At 45.5% G+C, this 25,213-nt stretch overlaps 2 protein-coding genes across 4 annotated transcripts in view; one reads left to right on the forward strand and one right to left on the reverse strand.

Annotated features, from left to right (window-relative positions):
* Positions 1-25,213, reverse strand: part of Ent3 (equilibrative nucleoside transporter 3) — a 369,995-nt gene that overhangs the window by 87,729 nt on the left and 257,053 nt on the right. The gene's annotated exons all lie outside the window — the stretch shown is intronic.
* Positions 1,798-19,105, forward strand: LOC139049186 (uncharacterized). Its single transcript, XM_070524521.1, has 2 exons — positions 1,798-2,787; positions 18,908-19,105. The coding sequence occupies exons 1-2, from the start codon at positions 1,810-1,812 to the stop codon at positions 19,088-19,090; spliced, it is 1,161 nt and encodes a 386-aa protein (XP_070380622.1). The 5' UTR covers positions 1,798-1,809; the 3' UTR covers positions 19,091-19,105.

Below are 25,213 nucleotides of genomic sequence, written 5' to 3' on the forward strand. Positions count from 1 at the left end.
CTTCGTGGTTATTCCTGGTGCCATTGAATAGACTGAGGCGTGCTCTGCCAAGGCGGTTGATACGAACAATGCACGCAGGTGGCTCACAAAATGCCGCCAAAGGGCAAAACATGCACGCAGTGCAGGCGTCTCCACCGCAAAGCGGTCACGAAACCCAGGTCACGGAAGTCTTACGTTGCTGCCACCACATTACGAAGAAAGAAACGAGTCACGTGCACCGTGCGCCTAGCAAATGGCACATTGCTTAACATGACATTTGGAGAATTGCTAATGAATAAGTTTGTGCATGGCGTATCAGCCCGAGTTGCCTTAAAATTATTAACCAAGGGGCAATTGCGGGTTTAGACTCTCAGCTAATTCGCATGTCGTCGACCCAGTTGTCATGCGCGTGTCTTTATTCATGTGTCCGAAGATTATTACTCTTTACGCCACCGTACGGCCTCTCCGGGACCGTCATTCTCAGGCACAGTGCTGCCTTTTGGATGCGCGCCCTCGTTACCAAATACGGCTGTCCCCATGCCGCAGCCCTGCAATGGTTCTATTGGACAGGTAAGTCGAAAAAATATTCATCACCCTTAAGTATTAGTAAATGAAGTGTAGAAAAGATAATTCGTTACGACAATACGTGGAATCTAGCATTTTTACTCAAAATTTACACTTGATAAAACCGATAGAGAACACAGAAAATGCAAGGAAGTTTTTCTTCGTTGCCGGAGACGGGCTTCAAGCAATTGGCTCGTTTACACCTCGACTGAAATGAAATTCTCGAAGACGACGCTTCTAATCAATCCAGTGACGTGTTTGCAGCTCCAAACCTCGGCGACTGGCGTAAGCAGCGCAATTTCGCAAAGAGCACCTGATGAAGAGCTTGGACAAAAAAATTATAAATTAGGCTAGGCTATCAACCACGGTGACATCTTTTTATGTATAAATTCTACGACACCCCAGAGCCATACCCAAATATACGCATGAGGTGTAATTTAATACGAAGAAGTCATTTACCCAATGAAACATTTTAATCCCTCTGAAAGCTCAGCGGTAAAAAAGTACGAAAGTGATAAAAACAAAACGTAACAAAACCTACAGCGAGAGCAGAAGCGTCCATAATCTATAGAATATCCTCGCTTAGTTTGATTCGCTATATGTATATTCGCTTTTGAAAAAGAAAACTTCCTACTGCCCACGATACACAGATACGCAATCAACGAACAGGAACTGCTGTAATCAGCAGCCTCGTCGTACCACAAGAAAACCACTGGCTGCGTCATCTTTGTTGCTGCATTCACATAACTGCACCACTGAACGCGTTAAAAAATTTATGTGCACTAAACGACCCACAAAAAGGAATTAAATATAAAAACAAAAAAGGATAAAACGAAGAGACCGGGTGTATAACACGACACCTACATGCGCTGCGCCAGGGAAGACAACGAGAGGCGAATTTCGTGCCCCACGAGCCATGGCACTTGCACAGCCTCTACAGGCTTACCGCTGGTTCCGCTGATGTCGACGAGTGCTTTCACGCTAACGAGAAATAGTATCCGCGGCAGCGAAAAAGCTTTTTCGCCCCAGCTCTTGCTAGCGTTCTGGCTTGCCCCAGATGACTTCGCGTAGCCCACTGGCGGCCCTCCAGGAGGGGACAGGCCGTGCGCGTTGTTCGCCGACTTGCCCGCAATATTGTATAGGCACTGGAGGTACACGAGCCTGATTACTTCTACTAGCATCCAGCATCCTGTCTCGCCTGTAGCTACATTATATATATATATATATATATATATATATATATATATTGGGCACGGTCGCATCGGAATGAATATGTGGCTGACAAACCCCTTTGTCTTCATGCTCCAGGCGCTTCCTGTATTCTTGGTGGCTGGACCGAGTGCCCTCGTCGTCTCCCGTCCAGTCCACATCGACGAGCCTCAAAGCAGTGACCACGCGTTCACGGACGATAACTGGGCTGCGCGACAACGTCTGCGCAACGACGCTCAGGCTTCCATTCCGTTCCGTTTGGATCACCACTTCTTCATGGCTGCAGCGACATCGGCAACCTTATCGACATCAACCGCTTTAAATAGCAGCTGCTTCCACGAGTACAGCATTGGGCACGGTCGCATCGGAATGAATATGTGGCTGACAAACCCCTTTGTCTTCATGCTCCAGGCGCTTCCTGTATTCTTGGTGGCTGGACCGAGTGCCCTCGTCGTCTCCCGTCCAGTCCACATCGACGAGCCTCAAAGCAGTGACCACGCGTTCACGGACGATAACTGGGCTGCGCGACAACGTCTGCGCAACGACGCTCAGGCTTCCATTCCGTTCCGTTTGGATCACCACTTCTTCATGGCTGCAGCGACATCGGCAACCTTATCGACATCAACCGCTTTAAATAGCAGCTGCTTCCACGAGTACAGCATTGGGCACGGTCGCATCGGAATGAATATGTGGCTGACAAACCCCTTTGTCTTCATGCTCCAGGCGCTTCCTGTATTCTTGGTGGCTGGACCGAGTGCCCTCGTCGTCTCCCGTCCAGTCCACATCGACGAGCCTCAAAGCAGTGACCACGCGTTCACGGACGATAACTGGGCTGCGCGACAACGTCTGCGCAACGACGCTCAGGCTTCCATTCCGTTCCGTTTGGATCACCACTTCTTCATGGCTGCAGCGACATCGGCAACCTTATCGACATCAACCGCTTTAAATAGCAGCTGCTTCCACGAGTACAGCATTGGGCACGGTCGCATCGGAATGAATATGTGGCTGACAAACCCCTTTGTCTTCATGCTCCAGGTGAGCAAACGTTTTGGCAAATGTTACCGTAGTAATTGCTTGATTCTTCTTGTGCTGCCGTGCCCAAGGCAAATGTGTTCTTTGCTTCGAAACTGCATAGTGTCTTTAAGATACCTGTTGTTGCTGGGAGGGGATGTAGAGAGCAACCCTGGTCCCAACATGCAGGAACTTGCTGCTGAAATTAGAAAAATGGCTGCCGACATCACCGCTATCAGAAACGAAAATAAGGGTTCAAGTGAGTCGTTAGCAAGTATTCACTCCAAACTAGATCTTTTAGGACAGCTTGAAAGTCGTATGTCAACCATCGAGGAAAAGTGCATGCAACTGGAAAAGACCATGAAATCATTTCTGCGTCAAATTGACGACCTAGAAAACCGAAGCAGACGGTCGAACCTAATTATTTACGGACTAAGCGAACTCGAGGATGAAACATCGGAAATCCTAGAACACGAGGTTAGCACTAAACTAATTAAAGAAGTGCTTGGTGTAACGTTTTCCGGCTTCGAGCGAATTCACCGCTTGGGAGGGAAGAAGGCTAACAAAACGCGCCCCGTGATCTTCAAGCTGTTCGATTACAGAGACAAAGCCAAGATACTTAAGAACTGTTTTAGACTGAAGGGTTCCAAAATTTCTGTCAGCGAAGATTTTTCTCTGGCGGTACGCAATATAAGAAAAAAACTTTGGGATAGTTGCAAACTTAATAGAGAAAAGCACGAAAAGGTCAGACTCGTTTACGATAAGATCAAAGTAAATGATGAACTCTTTGCATGGGATGAAGAATTAGGCGAGAAAATACCAGTAAAAAAAGTGTCTCCTCGAATTGCCGAACGGCAACCTGCTAAGTTAAGAAAAAACTAACTATTCTTAATATCAACGCCAGGAGTATAGTTAATAAGACGGTAGAACTTGAGGCCTTGTCTCTTGAACATGAACCTGATATCATAACCATTAGTGAAATTTGGCTGTCATCATGTATCTTGACCAACAATATATTTCCCCCAGGTTATATAGTTCTTCGTCAGGATAGATGTACACGTGGCGGTGGCGTCGCGATTTTAGTGAAAGACGACATTCAGACCACACCGCTACCTAACATTACCGGCGCAGAAGCACTGTTTTGTAGGATCACGATCGGCGTATATTCCCTTTATGTTGGTACAATGTACAGAGCACCGAATTCTGGCCCGGAGCCATTACATATCTTGTCTGACTACATGCAGCGTCACCTTCAAGGGGACAAAAAGGTTGTCCTTACGGGGGATTACAATCTACCAGGTATAAGATGGGATTCGTACGATGCTGGTGTTATCGATAAGGACAGCGCTGAGGCGATACTTGATATGGCCTTCAATAGTGGTTTAAAGCAAGTCATTCAGCAACCCACACGTGTCACTTTGTCGAGCAGCACAATTCTTGATCTAACTTTTGTGAGTGAAAACATTCCTGTAGAGGACATATCATGGGAAATAATTGACGGAATTTCAGACCACAAGGCAACCAAATGTTGTCTATCACTACCGTCGCCAGCACGCTCAGAAAAATTGATCACACGAATATATGATTGGAAAAACGCAGATGATGTCGGCATTCTTGACTTTTTTGATTATCACTACCCCAATTTTTCTTGTCTTTTCCAAGATAATTCTGTGACAGTAGATGAATTATGGGCGAAATTTAAGACCTATGTACACGAATGTTTATCAAACTTCGTACCCATGAAAAAAAAGAAAGTGCACAAAAGAAACCCTTGGATCACAAGGAATATAATACATATGAAACGTAAAATGTCAAGGCTGAGGAAACTTAAGGGTAAGACATCAAATCCCTGTTTCTCTGACAAAATTAGAAAATTGGCACATGAGTTGAAAGTAGTGATAAAGCAAGCAAAACATACGTACATGAACGTCACACTTAGCAACTTCATCAAGACGGCTCCTCAAAAATTTTGGAGATATTTTAACGCGAACGTGCATAAGCAAAGCAATTTGCCGCAGAAGGATGCTTTCCAAAGAGCAAATCAGTTTAATAACTTTTTTAAATCCGTTTTTACACAAGACAACGGAATTTCACCAGATTTAAACCATCAGCCGAGGGGAACCGGCGACATACTTGGTGATATAGAGATAACAGAATCAGGTATACTTTCACTGCTGCTTAACATCGACATTAAAAAATCTTGTGGCCAAGATGGGATCCCCAATACTTTCCTCAAGAGATACGCAGAATGGGTCTCTAAATACCTCTTACTTATCTTTAAAAAATCTCTAGAATCGTCTGACGTGCCCAAAGACTGGAAAATAGCAAAGATTGTCCCGATTCTCAAATCAGGTGACGCAACAAGCCCATCAAATTATAGACCGATTTCGCTAACCTGCACATCTTGCAAAATTCTCGAACACATCATACTAAAACACATCGTAACCTTTGCGGAAGATAATAACTTGCTTAGCATCAACCAACATGGTTTCAGAAAAGGACTGTCTACTGTTACGCAACTGACACAAACTGTGCATGATCTCGCTCTAACAATTGATAACCGCGGGCAGACTGACATAATATTCGTAGATCTATCGAAGGCCTTCGACCGGGTATCCCATCCTAAACTCCTGGGCAAACTACAACACATTCTCGGATCTGGCAGCATAATAAACTGGATAAAAGCCTATCTTGCAGGTCGGCAACAGTACGTAGAAATCGAAAGTCAGCAATCTGATTGGGTAGAAGTGTCATCCGGAGTACCACAAGGAACAGTCTTAGCACCAATTCTTTTTTTACTATACATCAATGACATGGCAGATAACATAAAATCAACGATGCGCATGTTTGCAGATGATTGCATTATATATAGGGAGATTAGGAACCATAATGATCAAGTAATACTAAATCACGAGCTTGCGCAAGTAGCAAATTGGTGTCGGGCATGGCAAATGAAGATTAATTTAGACAAGACTGTTTTTATGAGAGTAAGCCGAAAAAGAACCCCACTAGAATTCACCTACACGATCGAACAGCAAAAATTAAAGATAATCGATGATTATAAATATTTGGGCATTGTCCTATCATCTGATATGAAATGGGACAAGCATGTGTCACACATATCTTCTAAGGCATTTACAACACTTTGTTCGCTTAAACGCTCTTTAAAATCTGCCTCACCAGACACTAAGATGCTAGCCTACACCTCATTCGTTCGTCCTATACTAGAATATGGTATTACCTGCTGGTCTCCACATACCAAACAGTGCATAAAACGCCTAGAAACAATACAGAGAAAAGCCATCAGATTCATTTATAATAGGTACAACCGTAATGATTCTCCGACAGAACTCCTTGATAAAGCTTGTCTCCCGACTATTTACAAGCGTGCGAAATACTTACGTCTCAAGTTTCTGTTCCACCTCCTTAACGGAGTCTACAAATTAAACAGTGGTGCATATGTATCTTTCACTGAACAGCGAAACACTAGAACTAAACATCATAAACATTTAATTGAATACAGGTTCCACACAGACACATTCAGGTATTCTTTCTTTCCCCAGACAATCAGAGACTGGAATTCATTGCCTAGTGATATCATAATTTGCTCACCTGACGATTTCCTTCCTATGCTGGAAAAATATGTCTATGAATGCGCATCTTGATTTACCAGTATCGCCTGCAGACCCCGCATTTTTGGTTTTGATGTACTTTTTTGTTGTTTATCTTATGCTTCTGTATTTCTGTTCATTAACCTTTAAGGCCTGACTCAGGAAGGTCACACCCTTTGTTGTATTACTCAACTACGTCTACTTGTAAACTACAATACTAACAAGTGTATAAGTTTGTCATTCTTATTTTGATGCAATGTATTTTCCCATGTCCTGCAACAGCCTCAAAATGGAGGCTAGCAGTATGTATGAAATAAATAAATAAATAAATAAATAAATAAATAAATAAATAAATAAATATATATATATATATATATATATATATATATATATATATATATATATATATATATATATATATATATATATATATCTTCACCTTAACTTCAGGCTTCCCAGACTCTCATGACCCAGCTACTGAGTTTGAGTGAGTATCCGCCCGGCAAGGCCCTCTTAAGAGGTGTAGGTAACAGGTAACGCTCACATTTTTATGCAGCACTGAACTCGTTTTAAGTCTTAGGATTACGCTGCTCGAGACAGCGGGAAAAGATAAACCCAACCTGGACATTCGAGCATATCACATGCAACTTCAGTGTACCACGACTGCAGTCAAAGAGCTGCATTCCAGCTGCGGAAACCAAGTCACTAGTTCTGGAACATTTGGGCGTGACTTGCCCTAATTACCTCCAAGTATAGACAGATGGCTCTGTCGAAGCAGACAAAGACCACTGCGCAGCTGCATTCTATATTCCATCTCTGATATATGCGTGGTCTGACCATCTGGACTGTATAGCTTCGTCGACAGTTGTGGAAGGCGTGGCGAGCTGCTGCTCTGCGCAAACTAAAGACAATGCGTCCACAGAATGTAGTCCTCCTTACGGACTCAATCGCCGCGTTGAAGCAACTCTACCGCGGCCTACGGTCCATCGAGTTCCCACGCAAATCACTAGCCCTCGTGAAAGAATTCGGCAACAAGGCTACACAGTAAACCTTCAGCGGATTCCCTCCCACACTGGCATTGCTGGCAACGAAAAAACTGATGCTCTTGCATATGCAGCGCTCCATCATCCTCTCAAAGTCAAGGGCCCAAACAGTAACCAAGTTAAAAAATCTGACATTCGAGATCACTTTGCGTCACTTTGAGTTCCACCAAATATGTCATACGTAACCAAGAAATTTCGTCTAGAGGAAGCTTCACTTCTATATCGAATAAGGACACGATCTGCTAGTTCACCAGCATGGATATTTAAGACGGGGCGCATCAATTCTTCGAACTGTATGACATGCGACGAGACCGGAGACATTGAACACTTTCTGTGGTCGTCCCCTGAATTTCGAGACGAAAAGGACGCTCTCCTGAAACATCTGCAACAAAAGGACTTTCCGCATACATGCCTACAACACCTTGTGTTCCCTGAAGGACCAGTTATAGCCCGCAGAGAAACTTCACGTCTCCTTGTCGCATTCTTAAGGGAAACTGGTTTGATGAACATGTAGTGTTTCACCACAGTGGTTCTAAAGAGGTGCTCTGGCGGAGCAATCGCAGGCCTTGATCGCAGGCTAAGCCCGGCTGTTTCTACGACGCACCACCATTACCACACTTTTCTGCATTTATTTTTTCTTTCAGTCTTGCACACCAATTTCCATAGGCTATGCAGGCCTATCAGTAAAAACATATCGAATGACGCGTCATTACACGAAGCAAGATATCGGATACTGTAAGAATTTAGATAAAACATTTCGCCAAATTTTTATGGAGGACATCTGAGAACAAAATTGCATTTTTACATTCAGTAAACCAGTGTTCAATAGCTTCAGGCACGTTACAAAAGCGACAGTTAATTGACGAAAGGAAATGTTCTTTTTCCGAGGCCATGTTCTAACTGGTAAGGTTTCAGTGTGCAATTTAAAAAAAAAAGGTTCTGTAGAAGGAGGAACTGGCATTTTGTGCACTCCTGCAAGTACATCATGTCCTGGTAATCTGATATATATTCATCAATAAAACGGCGGCGGGAACGAACAACCGATATTAAATCACTGTAATAATTTTTTCACGACAAAGTGAGCAAATAATCTTTAGAAAAACGAACAGTCAGAAAAACAACATAAGTATAAAGCTCACGGATGAACTCCCATAAACAAAGTCTAGAAAGAAAATCCGAAGACACCGCGAATTTCGGTAGAACATGAACCAGGTTAACCTGCAAGAGGGCTCGCAATATAGGATAAGAGTTATCCCAAAGAAAAAAAAATAATAAACCGCGAGACTAAATATCACACATACTAATAATGTTCCAACCCTAACCAGCACTCACTGGCTGAAAAATGTTATCGCGCCTGATGAATTCAAAACTGGAAGACCATATAAAAGTTGAAAAATTCTGTGGAAATGTTAAAATTTAAAGCTTTGCGTAGGCAAGAACCTTAAAGACGTAGAAATCTTTGGTTGCTGAGAACATGTTTAAGACTTCTGCTCTTCCAAATATTGAAAGACGATGCGGGACCAAAGTTTTTGTGTAGCGCTGGAAGGTTGTAACGCGCTCTCTCTCTAGTAGTGTGCACTTAACTTGTAGGTCTGCAATGGAACTTGTAGGTATTTAGGTGACACAGGAGGCGATTCAATGCCAGCATAATGTGGTGGTGTAATGGGCCCAAGTTCCAAACCATATCCCGGAGTTATTAGAGTTATTCATTTGCGCACCGGACACAATACCAAACCCCCCTATGATAGAAAATGATTTAGCGATGCTGACCTTGTCCTTGTAGAAGAATGCAATATCATCAGTGCATGCTAACACGTTTACCTCATTACTCAGAATATGAAAACCACGAACATTGATGCAGTCCAAAATGCTCAGAGTCGTTTCACGTAATAAACGAAGAGGAGCGCGGACATACCTGTTTCACGGAAGAACAGATGTGGACGCGATTTGAGAGGATACAATTGAGAGCAAAACGAGTTTTACAATGACTATAAGAAAGCAGAGCGCCTTTAAGCATAAAAAGGACTTCCGGACCCCGCCAAATAATTTTGCGATGTCAATCTGAAGCATTGCAAGTTGCTCATAAGAAGTCGAACAGTACTCAAGAACCGTACAAGCGACGTGTGTATTTAGTTTGTACGGAACGGCCTTTTATACAGAATGTTTGATGAGGACCAATGAGAATCGAAATCGCTACCCGCGAACAATTTGACAAAATTTTTGAAAAGATTTTGTAGTGAACGTTTGACAATAAATCGGTCTCTACCCTCTCACAGAACGTACACTTTCTTTGACAGTACGTTTACGTATTAACACTGTGTGCGATTTATGGAAAGACTGAGGTAAATCCTCTAATTACAAATTCATTAAAAAGATCTTCAGTAGAACAAGCGTAAGGATAGACTTACAGGCTTTTTTTTTCACCTGAAATGCCATCAGGACCACGAGTTTTTTTCATGGGTAACTGATCCATAGCAGCGTTAACCGCCTGTTCAGTAATGGGTCCGCTGATGACTGAATTGTCTTCGTCAGTTGGCGGAGTTGTAGACGCAAAGTATTGTAGAAGCTTGGTTTTCTGGTCCCCAGAAACACCACTGAAGCGCACCGAATGCCCCGTTTGAATAAAGGTCGGCGTAACTTTCGCAGAAGAGTAGCAATGTTCATCAATCATAGCCTTGCGGGTCGGCTTCTCAGAAAGAAAGGCACGGTTATGTGACCGAACACGGGCGCCTCTATACACTCTGCGTCAAACTTCTGCAAGTGGAATTCCACGTCTGCAGTGTCGTCAGCGTACCTTCCAGGAGCTTCACATTCAAGCTTATAAAAGCTATAAAGACTTTCCAGAAATTCCTTCTAGCAAATATAATGGAGATTTTGTTCTGTCACTTGCTGATGGAGTCAGTGCCGCCGATATCCGACATCTACTGACAGTTTGCGGCATACAATTTCTCCTACTCATCCCTGGAGAGCCACCACTGTGTCTGCGCTGCCACAAAGTGAATCACGTTCGCAGTCACTGTTGGAGGCCTGGGTGCGACGATTGCAGACGCTTTGGGCACACAGCTGCAGACTGTATAGTAACGTATGCCGACAAGCTATGACGACATGGGACGCGACTTTCAGTTGAAGCACTGCAGGGGCACATCATGGATGTCACAGAGGTGCTAGATTCAATGGGGCGTCTGACAACGAAGAATACACCCCCCCCCCCCCCGGTCGGCGCAGAAGTTAGCGGGACTGCATCTGCCGGGGAGACCACAACGGCACAGTCAGAGCCAAAGTAAGAGGCAGATTTAACAGGGATAAGCGGGCTAGTTAGTGGTCGTTATCGGAATGCATCATGTAACCGCACAAAAACAAGGGGCAAAGAAGGAACACACAAGACTCCGCGCCTGTCTTGTGTGTTCCTTCTTTGTCCCTTCTTTTTGTGCGGTTACATGATGCATTCCAGTAAGAGGCAGCAAAGGAGAGTGAGAAGGTAGAAGCCGTTGAAGCAGTTAACAGCGAGAATGCCAAAGACAATCCAGTCGCACGAACCACTACTGCTCAGCTTCGGAACCGGTGCCCTACCACAACGACTGACACTCTCCACAACAACGGTTTGCTGAAGCGTCGTGCCTCGACAACCCCTGTGTCGCGTGAGGAGAACAACACGCCGAATGGTTCCATGCGACCGCGTCGCCGACGTGCACCCAAGCGTAAGGAGAGGCAGCGACGGTCAAGGTATAGGAGACTTGATGTTAATGGAGGAGAGGAATCTCCTACGCCCTCCACATGTGGTCTGAAAGAGCAACAACAGGAAACGCTGTGTAGTCATCATGGCGCTCTCACTGCAACTATTTTTTGCGAACCTTAGTGTCCGATAGCTCCGGTCCTGACAGAAGCAGTTGCACCTACGCCGACTGTTATTCAGCAAACGGCTCGGCTTTGTCGCCTTTCAGGTGAACAAAGATCGAAAGTGATGAAGACACTACAAGGGCATTAAATCCCCTTTTGGACGAGCAGAATGCTTGTGTGTCGCATGCTTAGAACGACAGAAAGCTGAGCTAGTTGGTAAGGATTCATTATGCAAAAAGAAGTGAGACGCGCAGACAGGACAGGTGTCGCATGCGCTCGGTTTTCGGCAGGTTGCTTTTTGTTTTTCCGGAAGACCCTTCCCTATAGCACCTTCACTGACAATGTATACACTGAGGGGCGGCTGTTATGTGGCCATTTTTTTGTTGCGCAGTGTACCATAACGTATTATTAATGATTATGCATTTAAGCATTCCGCAAAACGAATTGGCTTATTTGAAACTCTAGCTCCTTATTGGATTGTGACCGTGCTGTTGTTCTCATAGAAGACTACAACTGCGTATTGTATTGTATTGTATTGTATTGTATTGTATTGTATTGTATTGTATTGTATTGTATTCAATGTATACCACTCAGAGACAAAAGTGGTGAAGTGCTCTCTAACCTCACTGAAAATACGGAGCTCATTGATATAAGAGTATTGGGGCAAACATCTCGTTCATATACGCACATACAAGGAAGTTCCCATTCGCGGCTCGATCGCATACATGTTTCGTCATCGTAAGAGCGCATACCCTCCTAGCAACGGTCAGGGACCCCAAGGACGGAGGTTGGCGAGGCACATCGGGCCAAAGGAAACGTCGATGCCGGCGCACGTTCGTTATCCTTCAATACGTCGTGCCATGTCTGTGGCCTTCCTACGGGGCGGTCTCGGCATATGGCGCTAGCAAAACGTGCCAAAAGCATATTGAGTACATATCGCGGTCTCTACGCCACGTAAGCTCGCTATGAGAGAAATGCTCGGCACATTTCTTGGCTACCAAGGAAACCCCATTGTGTGAAAGAACATGATAGATCTTATGTTACGCGCGCTGTTAGAGGCGTACGAAATTCCGCTTACATGTTGAAAGGTCTACATCGCACAGATAGGTCGTTGTATCAATGATCAAGCATGGGAACATGAACTGTCTATCAAGAATGATGCCGTGTCGCAGCAAGGAAGAAATGCTTTCATTTTAGAACAACCGATAATTATTTGTTTTCATTGCATGCTTTTCAAGATTACACAATATGTCTGGTCTATTCTGCACGGTGCGGTCTGGCACCTGCATTGTGTGTGCACACGTATAGACGCATGTGGCCTCCATGAGGGTTCGGCTGCGAGTTAGCGCCCCTCCCTCGTCTGTCTCCCTGTCGCGTCTAAAGCTTGCGCTTATTATTCCTCGCCCGAATAAAGCATCTGGCCCTGCAATATACTCTATTAAAGCAGTATATTTTAGTTGCACATTCGAACTGCTGCGCCGTCTCCAATCCTGCGCTGTTTCCCAAATAGTTCCGAAGAGCCTGCCGCTCTCTTACTTTAACCTAACCTGTCATCGCAGATTTGTCGTGTGGCAGCGCTCGTCGTCAGTTAGCCTCTGCTCTTTACTATAGACACGCGTACATTGTTTGCCCCCCCCCCCTTTTTTTTTTTTGCCGGTGCACGTTTTTCAGCGGATTATCACTGCTATCCTGCGAATGACACTCAACGCAAGGCAAACGTACTGCATCTGAAAATTCATTGTTTTCGTCGATTCGATGGCGAAAGAGTCGTGTTTAATCAGACCACAGACGCGACGCGAATCGCGCCGTAATTTGTGGAATGTGCGCGAGCACCGGTGATTAATCTGGAATGTACACGGTGAAACACGCAAAAAATGGTTCACGGACTTCACCCGCGAGATCAGATTCGACGAGTGATTACCGCGCTCGCTGCAGTCGTGGAAAATCTAAATTGAGTGATGGGGTTTTACGCGCCGAAACCACGATCTGATTATGAGGCACGCCGTAGTGGGGGACTACGGAAATTTGGACCGCTTGGGGTTCTTTACCGTGCATTTAACTCTAACAACACCACTGTTTTCGCATTTCGCCCCCATCGAAATGCGGCCGCCGTGGCGGGATTCGATCCCGCGACCTCGTGCTTAGCAGCCCAACACCCTAGCTACTAAGCAATCACGGCGGGTGGTCGCAATAGTTGTGACTTGCGTGTTCCAATACACTTCAGGGTAAAAAAAGCACAGCTTCGGAAACAATAAAACAACAGCGCATTCATTTCCAGTCAATTACAGAGACACATTTAAACCTTTGATACATGGACGAACTAAAGTATCTTGAAGTAACCCCTTCTATTAATTTCATTTATTCATTTAATTACTTTTTTAACAATACAAGGCTTTGCCCGCGCTTCAGGACAAAAAGAGGCGATTAACCTCCTGACGAGCTCCTGTTCGAGCTGCAGGGGCGCAACAACAGTGTTCATGTTACAAAATTTAAAAAAAAAATGTTTTTTTAGAAATATGGAGAGCAGCTCTGACACGAAAATGTCAAAAATACCTAGTGTCCAGTTACAGCATGCCCATGTACTAATAGTAACATTTCACACACTTAAGCAAAAATTGTTTCCACACATTGTACAGAAAATTATAACGTAAAGAACAAATTAAGCAAAAGTCGCAATACGTTCTAAATATATGAGAGACAGCAGTGCACACATTTAGCCATAACCAAACTGGACCATATTTTCTGCATTATTCAAAGATTGCTAAGTGAATGAACATAGTAAATGGGGGGGGGAGGGAGGGTATGGGGCAGGTGCACTTGTTTGTGCCAGTTGAACTAGAGCAGGGTCCTCATTACACAAATGCATATACTTTGATAGTCTATTGTTCGTCTTCCATAATTTGTTTGCGCTTTTCTACAAATATGCGTGGAGTACGTTTACCTAGGTCAACTAAACACAGGGAACCCTGACAATGAGAAGGAAATTCACAGATGAATAAAAATGGGTTGGATCGCATACAGCAGACATTATGAGCTCCTGACTGGGAGCTTACCGTTACCATTGAAAAGGAAAGTATACAATCAGTGCATTTTACCGGTGCTGACATATGGGGCAGAGATTTGGAGTCTGTCTGACAAAGAAACTTGAGAACAAGTTAAGAACCGCGCAAAGAGCCCTAGAACGAAGAATGCTAGGCATAACTTTAAGTGACAGAGAGAGAGCGGTTTGGATCAGAGAGCAAACGGGTATAGACATTATTCTAATAGACATCAAGAGAAAAGAAATGGGGCTGGGCAGGTCATGTAATGCGCAGATTGGATAACCGTTGGACCATTAGAGTGACAGAATGGGTACCAAGAAAGGGGAAGCGCAGTAGAGGACGGCAGAAGATTAGGTGGTGCGACGAAATTAGGAATATTGTGGGTACTAGTTGGAATTGGTTGGAGCAGGACAGGGGTAATCGGAGATCGCAGGTAGAGACCATCGTCCTGCAGTGGACATAAATATGATGATGATGATGATGACGACGACGACGACGACGACGACGACGACGACGACGACGACGACGACGACGACGACGGCAGCGACCGATTAAAGGCACTGCAGTGTCTCGATACTTCACAATATATGCACACTGACAATTTAATTTTACATATAAAGAAAATATGTAGAATTATATGATTTCACACAAAGGCCAACGTATCAAGGTGATCTGCGTTAAGTAGTCTAATTGCTTTCCTTTGTAATGCAGAAAGTTTATCCTTATTCCGATACTATCCTTATCAGTTTTAATACCCGTTCCCCACACCAACACGAAACAATTCAAATGAGAATGGATGGTTTGCTTCTTTATCCTAGTTGATAAGAAATCACGTGGACGGTTGAGCAGGCCAAGGGAATTTGCGAGCTTTATTCTAATGTTGTTTACGTGCCGTGATCAGCATAAATTAGACTGAAAGGAGGCGCCTAAAAAGGGATAATAATCGACAAGGTCAAGTAATGAGTCGCCGTAATGAAGTTTTACCGCATATTCTAATGTTTATTACTTAGAAGAAAACATAAATATTGTCCTCTATACATTTATTTCCGGTTTGTTAAACGTGAGACACATAAACTAAGTTCCCAAGGCCATTTGCTTGATGTCGCTTCGAACTCCGCCAAGTCAGCCCCGTGGAAGACGCTCGTGACATCAGCATACATTATAGCTAACCAGTGGTAGGAATATCGACAATATAATTTACATACATTAAAATATCGCAGGGGGCCCAATACAGACCCTTGGGACGCAAAATATTCGGTTGGGCATCTGTCAGATTGAACATCATGGGTACAAATGTATTGCAGTCGATTGTGTAGATAACTACGGACAACGCTCTGTGATTTTGCTCTAAAGCCCTACGCTTTACGCTGAAGGACCCCTCGTGATCAGGAGTCTCGCCGATGACGCAACGTGGCCCCCTTTACTTGTGTGCAGTAAGTAATGCGGCAAATGCTTTTGCTTCTTTCAATGGAGACCGGTGGGACTTAAAAGAGAAAGTGTATATGGTCAAATTGCGTCACTGCTAACTACAAAATCATTTTTGGCAAGCACGAACATTATTAAAAAGTCACCGCTGTGTTCATCAAGTTTTGTGTTGTAGAAGAGCTGCGCACGAGATTAGTCCTTTATGCCCATAAAGATGTTCTCCCTTTCCGCAAGGAGCCGAAAAGGAGCGACCTCTTTGTCGGGTGTCACCCCGTGTGAACGCCGTTGCAGTCCCCTCGTACAAATGTGTTTGGGGCGTGCCAGAAGCATAAGATGCATACATAAACACAGTACTTTTTTATTGCATTAGCAATTACAGGGATACTCCAAGCAATTTTTGTTGTCGACACCATCAACTTCACCGTGAAGTTCTGTATATGTTTAGGTATACGTATGCTAAATGCCAGGCCCTGCTATATTACATGCGGCATAGGCTGGTTATATTGCCATACCATTGAGTCACTAAAGTTGCTCATTCCAGGCCTTACATTCTTGTCAACATTATTCCTCAAATGTTTGAGAATGGCAGGTCATAAACAAATATCATGAAACAAGATACCGACAGCACATGCCTTTCATCTTAAATCTTCTCAGACTTTATTATTAAAAGTGGGCAACGATAACTGAGCTGAAACCTAGAAATGATGTCATTTCACTGGTGCGGCTCTGCACCACCTCCGGGATCGGCCCACGAAAGAGGCTTGAAATATAACCAGTAGTGGCGGTAAACTCGCTCGCTCTTATTAATAAATATAGATGAAACTGTCCGATGGCATGATTAAATCGCCCCTAGCACAACATCTCGATTTTACTTAGCTTACGTGTACTTCTATCCATACTGCCACTACACGTATGCTTCATGTAATATTCCAACATGCTGCCATCGCATTCATAGCTTCGCCCGCATGGCGAAACTGACTTTTTTTTCTTTTGTCACCTGTCAAGCATTCGCCCATTCATCGGATTACGAACGCTGACGAAGCTCGCAACATTTTCATGAACCTGAAGACACAATTATATAGGTTTCATCCCACCCCCCTCCACTACACTAAAGAATTAATAAACTGAACACTAGCACAAAAATTAGAAAACCATGGATAGCGCCCGACATGTATAAAAAAATATGGTGAGAATACAAGTCATACCATGAACTTGGTTAAAACACGTTGGCGGGCTGGTTTGTTAGAATACATGATAAAGTGTATAAGCACGACCGAACGAGGACGTAGCAGGGAGTCTAACACACAGGGTCTAACAAGTCTCTGTGTGTCTGTTCCTTGCTACATCCTCGTTCAGTCGCGCTCATACGCTCTATCATACGATGATTTAATCGAAACTAGAGAACCTAATGTCTTAAAGCGATAATGGGACCCACTAAAACAATCTAGAGAAGTAAATCAAAGCGAGTGGTCATGCAGATGTCTCTGGTCTTTGATGCGTGTCATTTCATTCTCTTAGTCCTTACAGCTAGTACCGACGACGCTGGGGTGATAAAAGAAAGCGTCGTAGTGCCATCTGGCTATCGCAAAGTGAATATAGTAAATAGCTGCAAACCTGGCGAGGCACAGCAATTCACGCCCCGTTATAATGAACAGAAATTATTCCTATTTTTTCAACGCTGTGTCACCAACACCACATATCCGGTAGCTCATCGATAGCAGGCTGAAATCTGAAAGTACTACGAAAAAGAGAAGCTTGAAATTAGCAGAACATCAGCAGCTTGATCCACGAATTTCCTTCGGTGAACGCCAATGGCATTCTTGTGCCACACCAATCGGAAAATACAAATAGCTCACACTTTCAAGCTCCGTGTATACATGCGATGTGTACCCAGTTCCTAAATCTGAGCCAAAACTTTACCTTCCGAGGACCTGTGCCTCCCACTTATGTGTCACGTGTTCTCCAATTTCCCGCTGCTCTAACTCGACTGTCACGTTCGTCTAGAGCATTAGAGCAACATCACGCCCCTTTCTCGCCAAACAAACGACCTTCTCCACGATGATAGCGAAGCGATGTCTATGGCTCAAAGCGATGTTGGAATCGCAACTGCTGGGCGAAAATCTGTTCTGAGAAAAAACGTCACAGCGTCGCGGGGAAGTCCACTTCGACGATGGCTCATTTGTGGGGCGACCGTCCCGAACCCTGCTTCCTATACTGATCGCACTCTGCTGCGTCACCTGCAGAACAGTTCCGCAAGGAAAACACGAATAAAAGTGTGAAACCAAGAAACGAAATAGGGAGATAAAACAAAGACAAACGAGCAAAGAAGAAGATGTCGTGCCGAAGTCTCGATGCGATGTTGTCTCATTTGCTTTATCCCCGCTACCTTCTGTTTGTTATTATTTCGAGCTTCTGCAGTGAGGCACGTTTCTTCTCCACTCTCCGATCGCTGGAGAGGAGGGTACGGGGTTGGGCGGTTTACTTATGCATCACGTAGCCGGATCGCATCGCTCTTATACGCGAAAGGAGCTCACGCACAAGCGCACTCCAAACACGCCGTTCGACCTCCCTGCCTCCTTTCGTTCCATCCCTACGAGGAACGAAGGACTCTCTCAAAACATCGTCGGCGCATCAGCGACACCGCGGGGAGAAAACGCCGGTACGTGACTCCAGGCTCGGCGCAGAGACGTGCCTCGTGGGCGCCCAACCCACCCACTCTATCGGTGGCCCTTTATCTCGCGCCTTTAATCTTTCTGTGTGCTTTTTTTTTTAGCGGGCGTTCGGCCGCGTTCTGGGCCCTGCATTCACAGACAGCCAGGTTTTTCACATTGCCGATGTTCGCGTACCTCTCCTACTCTATATATATTTGCGTCCTTATCTTCCTCATTGTATATGCTGCACACCCCCCACCCTTTTTTTTTGTATATATAGACACCCAAGTTCCTTCCTTAGCGATGTTCACATTACTTCGTCTCTATATATATACCTGTGTATTGATGCCATATTTTACAGATCCTTCTCTTTCATTATTTATGGAGGCACTGGTCACGCTTTTCACATCGTTCAACGTGTTTCCTCGAATGCAGCGAAACTTTTATTGCCTTCTGCAATCTTCAGCTAAAGCAATTGCTAACGCTCGTGCTTCGAAACCTGCCAAAATTACAGTAGAATTAATTTTTTATTCTAGGCCATCGAACTCGATCATCTGTGGAACAAACCGAACCGCCTAAACTTATCGCGAGCGCCAACGCTCGGGATAAGTTCGAAGTCATCGTCACCGCATACGTGCGACGTGATGTGGTGTAACATGCCACAACACCGGCAGCATGACAAACAGGGTGTGACATTGTTAGCTTGCGCCACTCAATAGCGTTCAGCGGAAGCTGCCTGGAGGCTGCCCGAGATCTACGAAGAGCTGCCCGCTCCACCATTCCTCGCGCGCCTGCTACGACTAAACTAGGAGCTCCGACTGCTGCACGCTCTGCCTCGCGCCAGACCTGAACACAGATGTCGTTCGCTTGTTACGAACGCCACCCGGACTTTATTTTCATTCAGTCTGTCAGCGCCATCCTTGCCGCATGGTCTTGCACCAGGGCTGCCCAATAAAATCCCGCCACCAAACGAATACGCCTCTCGAGACAAGTGCAGAAACAGCAAAAATAGGTGGCGAATCTCGTCCAAGAAAAGCCGAAAAGCAAGTACAATATTTCAACTGTTTATTTATTAAGTGTTCTTCTAACCCTGTTGATTGCAGTCATAGCAGACTGGTGCAGATCATGTATCAACAGACAAGAACAATCCATATGTAACGAAAATATTTCAATGCAAACACAACTGCTGGACGCTTGTATTCAGCACTGAACGACATCAAAATTAGTTTTCAAAGGCACCAACTGTCAGAGAAGATACTGGAATTGATCCCATTTTTATTGCTCTGCCACATTTGCACCCAGTAGTGTTTCCAAATTTGACTGGCAGAAAATTAAGGAAGCGAGTTTGGCTAATAGCATAACCAGACGAAAGCTTGCCATACTCAGAAGTTCGGCTGCTCTGCTCCCCTTTTTCCTTCTATAACGCGAACGTCGGGCGGCTTTCCGATATTTGTTTCGGAAAATCAGGAGAATGTCGTTAGGAATCAGGCTCAGTCAAATCAAAAGTTCAGATTGCGGTCTGTATTTCCATACACATTTTTAAAGATGACTGCATCTGTTTTAAATCACGCGAAATAATAAAAGAGTCGTCATTGTGGTCGCCATTTTTTTACTGCAGACAAGCGGCAAAGCCTGGCGTCACTGAGATCCATCTGCCATGCCGCCACGTACTATCCAGGCATATAAAATTTAAAAATTGGGAAAGCTTTACTGGCTCCAATCATTTTATTTGGAAAACAAGAATAACAGAAGCGTTGCCGTTTCAAAAGTCACTGGACCAAGGTTGTTATTCAAAGTGGGGAACAGCCAAGTGTAGTGAGCCCTTTGGATAGCATAAGAACGCCTCACGAGCTTCTAAATAAACCGTTGCGAAGTTAGGCCTAAGCGCGTCCTGTCACTTCTTGTACCGTTTACTGCTCACAATGGATCAGCGACAAGCCCGAATTTCCGCCTCATTGAGCGGGGATAAAGACGAGGAGTGTCAAGGTCTGCCCTTTTGCCTGCGCGATAGCACTTCGTTTACAATCATGCGGCTTGTGTATAAAATGGTAACTTTTGGGTGCATGTTCTTACCTACAACCCCAGCTACACACCGAAGTAAAAGCGCCAGAACATACTTATACGGAGGATGCAATGTGTACATGAAATTATAATTTTACGATGACAGCAGTCGTCCGTACGTCCCTCTTTTCCGTTACGCAGACGACGGCAGCCATATTTGTCAAGCCACTGCAATTATCGTATCGTCGTCATCGTAAGGCAGCCTCCTCACTCTTGCCCTAAACCGCGTTCACACGAATGCGACAACTGGCATCACAGAGCAGCGCATCCATGTAATCAGGGCTGACGCGCCAGCCAAGCGCGTCACATTTAATGCGCCAGGCAGTGGATTGGAGGCGCGTAAGTCAACATCCACAGCGCATGTGAAGGCGATCGCATCTCATTAGGAATGGCGGAAAATTCGCTGCGGATCTGCTGCGCTCGGCGAACTGCGGCGGGGCAGCGCGACGCCGCTGCTTTGGCGTCGACGCGCGCCGTCGTGTGCCGCCACCGTCGCACCGGTCGGGGCCGAGCTCGCAAACGCTGGCGCACCGCATTAGTCGTGATGCGCTAGGAAATGCGATGCGCTACTGTCGCATTGCCATCAGTCACCGGCAAGACCTGCACGACAATGTGAAAAAGAGGAAGACGCCGGTCGGCCCGGCATTTCATATCTTCGGGATCGGCCCACGTATGGGGAGTGCTTAACGCCAGCTTCACCTCCACCACGGGTCGACCCGACATTGCACTGTCTCCGGGATCGGCCCACGTATGGGGAGTTTTTTGCTTACAACGACACGAAAATTTTCTTGGAGGGTAAAGGTATACTGCTTCGCTGTAAAAAGAGACGCAGGTGGAGATGAGCTGGCATTGCTGGCGTGGTCGGTCGATAAGCAAGACAGTGGCATCTCCAACTGTGCTCTGGAGACGGGAGGCAGCAGCTTCGGGAATCGCGCACCGGAGAGGGGACGTTCGTGAGTAGGCCAGCGACAACTCGAGCTCCCGAACCTCGACTGCGTCGCCATGGCTGTGGTCCGCGGCCCCGGTCCAACCCCACGCTGCCGTAACCCGTTGCTGTCACCTGCGACGAAGGCAATCGCCGGGCCACGTCAGCGGCACAACGGCCGACTGGCCCCGACAGCGTCCTGTGCCACCCGGGTCTCTGCGAAAGACCACAACCTCATCGCTCTCGTCGGAGGTCGATGCCCATGCTGCGTCGGAACCACGCAGGCCAACGTCCTTTGCCACGGTGGGCCGGAGTCCGACACGACTGGCGACGGTCAGAACGTTCGTTTACTCGTGGCGTCGCGTTGGTTAGTCGAGCGGAGGGGCAATATGTGGTTGAGGGCTTGTTTGTTTTTCTGTCTATAGCTAGTTTTTGGAGTGTCTCGTGTGTGTATAGCGTTTATAGTGTGTCACGGTAGTTTGCTGTTTGTTTGTTTCTTTCGTTACATTTTTTTAGATAAATTTTCTTTAACGTACTTGAATTGTGTCTCTATCCATTTCTGGAGCGCTGAAATTCGTGACAGGAATTCTGTCGCATTTATGCAAACGCGACTACGAGGCGATTAAAAAGTTACGCCGAACTGATGCCGCTGCGGCAATGTGCCGTTGTGAATAGAGTGCGCTAACCACCGCGCCGCTCTGGCGCTTGCTGAGTTACAGAGTTTGTGTGGTCTTCGAACCTGTGTGGCCTCCGAACAGCATGCCACAACGAGAAATGCTTTAGAAAATGAGGACGACGTTGAGCGCAAAGCAAACACGTCCTTGGTACGATGTTGGTGAACGACATGGTGTTGTAGCGCAAAAACTGGGAAAGGAAAGATTTTAAAGTACAGAAAGAAAGGGAACAAAGACGGCGCTATATTTAATGGTGTCCGCTTTGAAAGACTGCTGTCGTCGCATTAAATGAGTTCGCAGCCGGAGGATTGGCTAAAGTCTGCTGTATGTCTTTTTTTTTCGAGAGCTGAACGAAAACAAGTGCGAGAAACCACGGCAAGCAGCTGGAGAGTCTTATGAGCCAAACTACCATTCCCAGATCTGCTTGTAATAAGCATAGCTGGTCAACCTGACTTCCATACCAGTCGACCAGTTGCATTCGCTTGAAGCGCAACGCTCGCACCAGTACTCACTCCTGAACTTGATTCAAGAATTAGGACGTCAATCTCACCTCTTGCTTTGTCTCCTTTTACTTTCTGTGCGACATAGCGAACTGACATATTATATAGAGCAAGAGATAGATGCAAAAGAAAGAAAGATAGGTTAATGAAGGGCTCACTACTTGTGTTGCGTTAGTTTTGCTCATACTTATTATTAGTTTCGACCCTATTCCCCCCTTGTAATGAAAGGATAACTCTCGTCTGCTGCCTTGTACTGGTGAAAGAGACAAAAAAAGCGAGAGAAAACAAAAGAGAACGAAGGAACTATTTCAGCAAGATTAAGCCAACAAACAATGAAGCGAAAGCCCCCGATTCTTCAAAATTAATTTGGAAGTCAACGTACCACCACACCACACATTCTGTTCTGAAATAACCCAGAGGTTCAAAGCAAGATGGAGGACTTGAAGTGGTCGAATTACAAGGCATGTCTGACGTAGACCAAGAAATTATTTCAGCCATGTTGGACCACTGTCGAAGTACCTATGAAAGATGCACAGTGTATCAAATATCTTGCAGTGTCACACAGAGCGAGCAATATAAGAAGGAAAGAAAAAGGCAGCCAGGTCAACCATAACAAAAAGCCGTTTTAGAGCAATTATACAGCGAACGCTACAAAAGCAACGGTAGAGAAATAAGACAATTCTGGCAATGTTTGCACGAAGCCAAACACAACAGTCACAAAAAGAGCATGACGTGATGTGGTTCGCGATACTTAGCGGGGACCTCGTAATCTAACAGATGCTGTTTACAAAATCATGTCCGTTTTTGGTGTATAGTAATGGACAACAAATTTTCTCTTTCAATTTCTTTGATTGACGCAATAAATCAATATCTTCATTTAACAGATGGTAGAACGCGACTTTCTCTCTCCAGAAAATGAATGCTGAAAATTTTGTACAGATTGATTTAACGCTCATACAATGACAGCATTTCTACGTTTCACTGTTATTCTGACGGCGACATATCGGGCGAAATTCAGAAAGGTTTTCCTTCTTTGAGCTATTCGCCATTGGCCAGCTACCATCATAAACAATTCACGTATGACCAGCATCCTCGTTGCTTGACACTTGCTCATACGCGCAGCTCCAGCGTAAGTACACTTTCTACGTGTGTGAGCCTAAGTAAGCTCCGAGCTTAACTTTCTTTTAACATTCGTGAATCAGTAATAGGGCAAAGTAAGAAATAGCTTCCATATCGCACAGCAGCTCGAAGTGAACAGACAGGCTCCTTCCGTCTCCTTGTTATCGTCGCGTTCTACCATGCAGGGCAAACACGGTACGTAGTCGGCTCGCACTTCCCTATACGCACTGCGGGTGCGTTCGCGTCGATCTGCCGATAGCACGGAGTTGCACCGCGCCGCACCTCTTCCCTTCGACCCTCCTCCTCTATCGCCAACAATGCCGCCGGATGAGAGATTCGCGACGAAAGTCGGGCCGACCGAAACACGTCGTTCCTGCGTGCGTACAGCGCGGTACGCGCTGGTGCGACGAGCATCCCGATGCCTCCTCGAGGACTTCTCCTTCCCGGTTTCCTATCTTCCTCGTCATGCACTCCTATCTTCCTGCTCTCACTGCGGTATGGCGCAAGGAATACGAGTCGCGGTGGAAAAGACGGTGCTCATCGCAAAGACCTCAAAGAAAATGGAGCGAAACGTTTCTTGAAACGCGATGGGTATGGCGCAACTACGCACGTATATAGTATCAGTCACTCGTCGGGGTTGGTGATTGGTGTTCAACCGTTTGTACATATTTGTGTGCACACTGACTTCCGGGATTCCTGATTTCATTCTTTTTTCTCAGCGCGTCTCCCTGTAATGCGCATCTTCCTTCGCGATCCCCGCTTCGCCCTGTTCTGTCAGTTACTTGCCCCAGCTACAGCAAGTGAGGGTTTTTATTCCGTCAAGATCGTCACAATTCGACATACAGACTCCTCATTTCTTTCTCGACTCCAAGGAGATATATACTAAGATGACGTCACGCTCAACTGCACCGCTGGCATCCTACGAGAACATTGGTTGGTGTGTTCCATTCTGGCCGACATGAAAGCTGATTTACTTTGTACGGCTAAGGAGACAGCTTCCAGCCCTGGATTACATATGAAATACGCTTCCGCGACTTGACGCCACCTAAGTATCTTGACTTCGATGCTGCCTTCAAGAAGCTGTCTGTTCTTCCGGCTTCGCCAGAATTGTACCGAGAGGAAAGTTGGCTGTTGTTCACTTTGCCTTATATTTAGGCCTACGGCGAGTATTGTAACATAGGCTATCTAAACGGAGAACGTTAAAAAGCTTTTCAGTCAGTGAATGCGCTCGCGACACCCGCCGTGGTTGCTCAGTGGCTATGGTGTTGGGCTGCTGAGCACGAGGTCGCGGGATCGAATCCCGGCCACGGCGGCCGCATTTCGATGGAGGCGAAATGCGAAAACTCCCGTGTACTTAGATTTAGGTGCACGTTAAAGAACCCCAGGTGGTCGAAATTTCCGGAGTCCTCCACTGTGGCGTGCCTCATAATCAGAAAGTGGTTTTGGCACGTAAAACCCCATAATTTAATTTTTAAATGCGCTCGCGACGTCAGCTTCATTCATTTTCATTTTAAAAAAAAGAAGCAGAATGTCGTCGGATTCGGAAACAAATTCATGAGAAGG

The sequence above is a fragment of the Dermacentor albipictus genome, chromosome 8 (genome assembly GCF_038994185.2).
Source record: "Dermacentor albipictus isolate Rhodes 1998 colony chromosome 8, USDA_Dalb.pri_finalv2, whole genome shotgun sequence".
In the NCBI taxonomy this organism is placed as follows: domain Eukaryota; kingdom Metazoa; phylum Arthropoda; class Arachnida; order Ixodida; family Ixodidae; genus Dermacentor; species Dermacentor albipictus.

Bases quoted from the DNA above. Each gene is read 5' to 3' on its own strand.
- LOC139049186 (XM_070524521.1), top strand. From the start codon at position 1,810: ATGAATATGTGGCTGACAAACCCCTTTGTCTTCATGCTCCAGGCGCTT. The intron at 2,788-18,907 runs GTGAGCAAACGT...TTTTTATTCTAG, and splicing joins CCTTTGTCTTCATGCTCCAG to GCCATCGAACTCGATCATCT.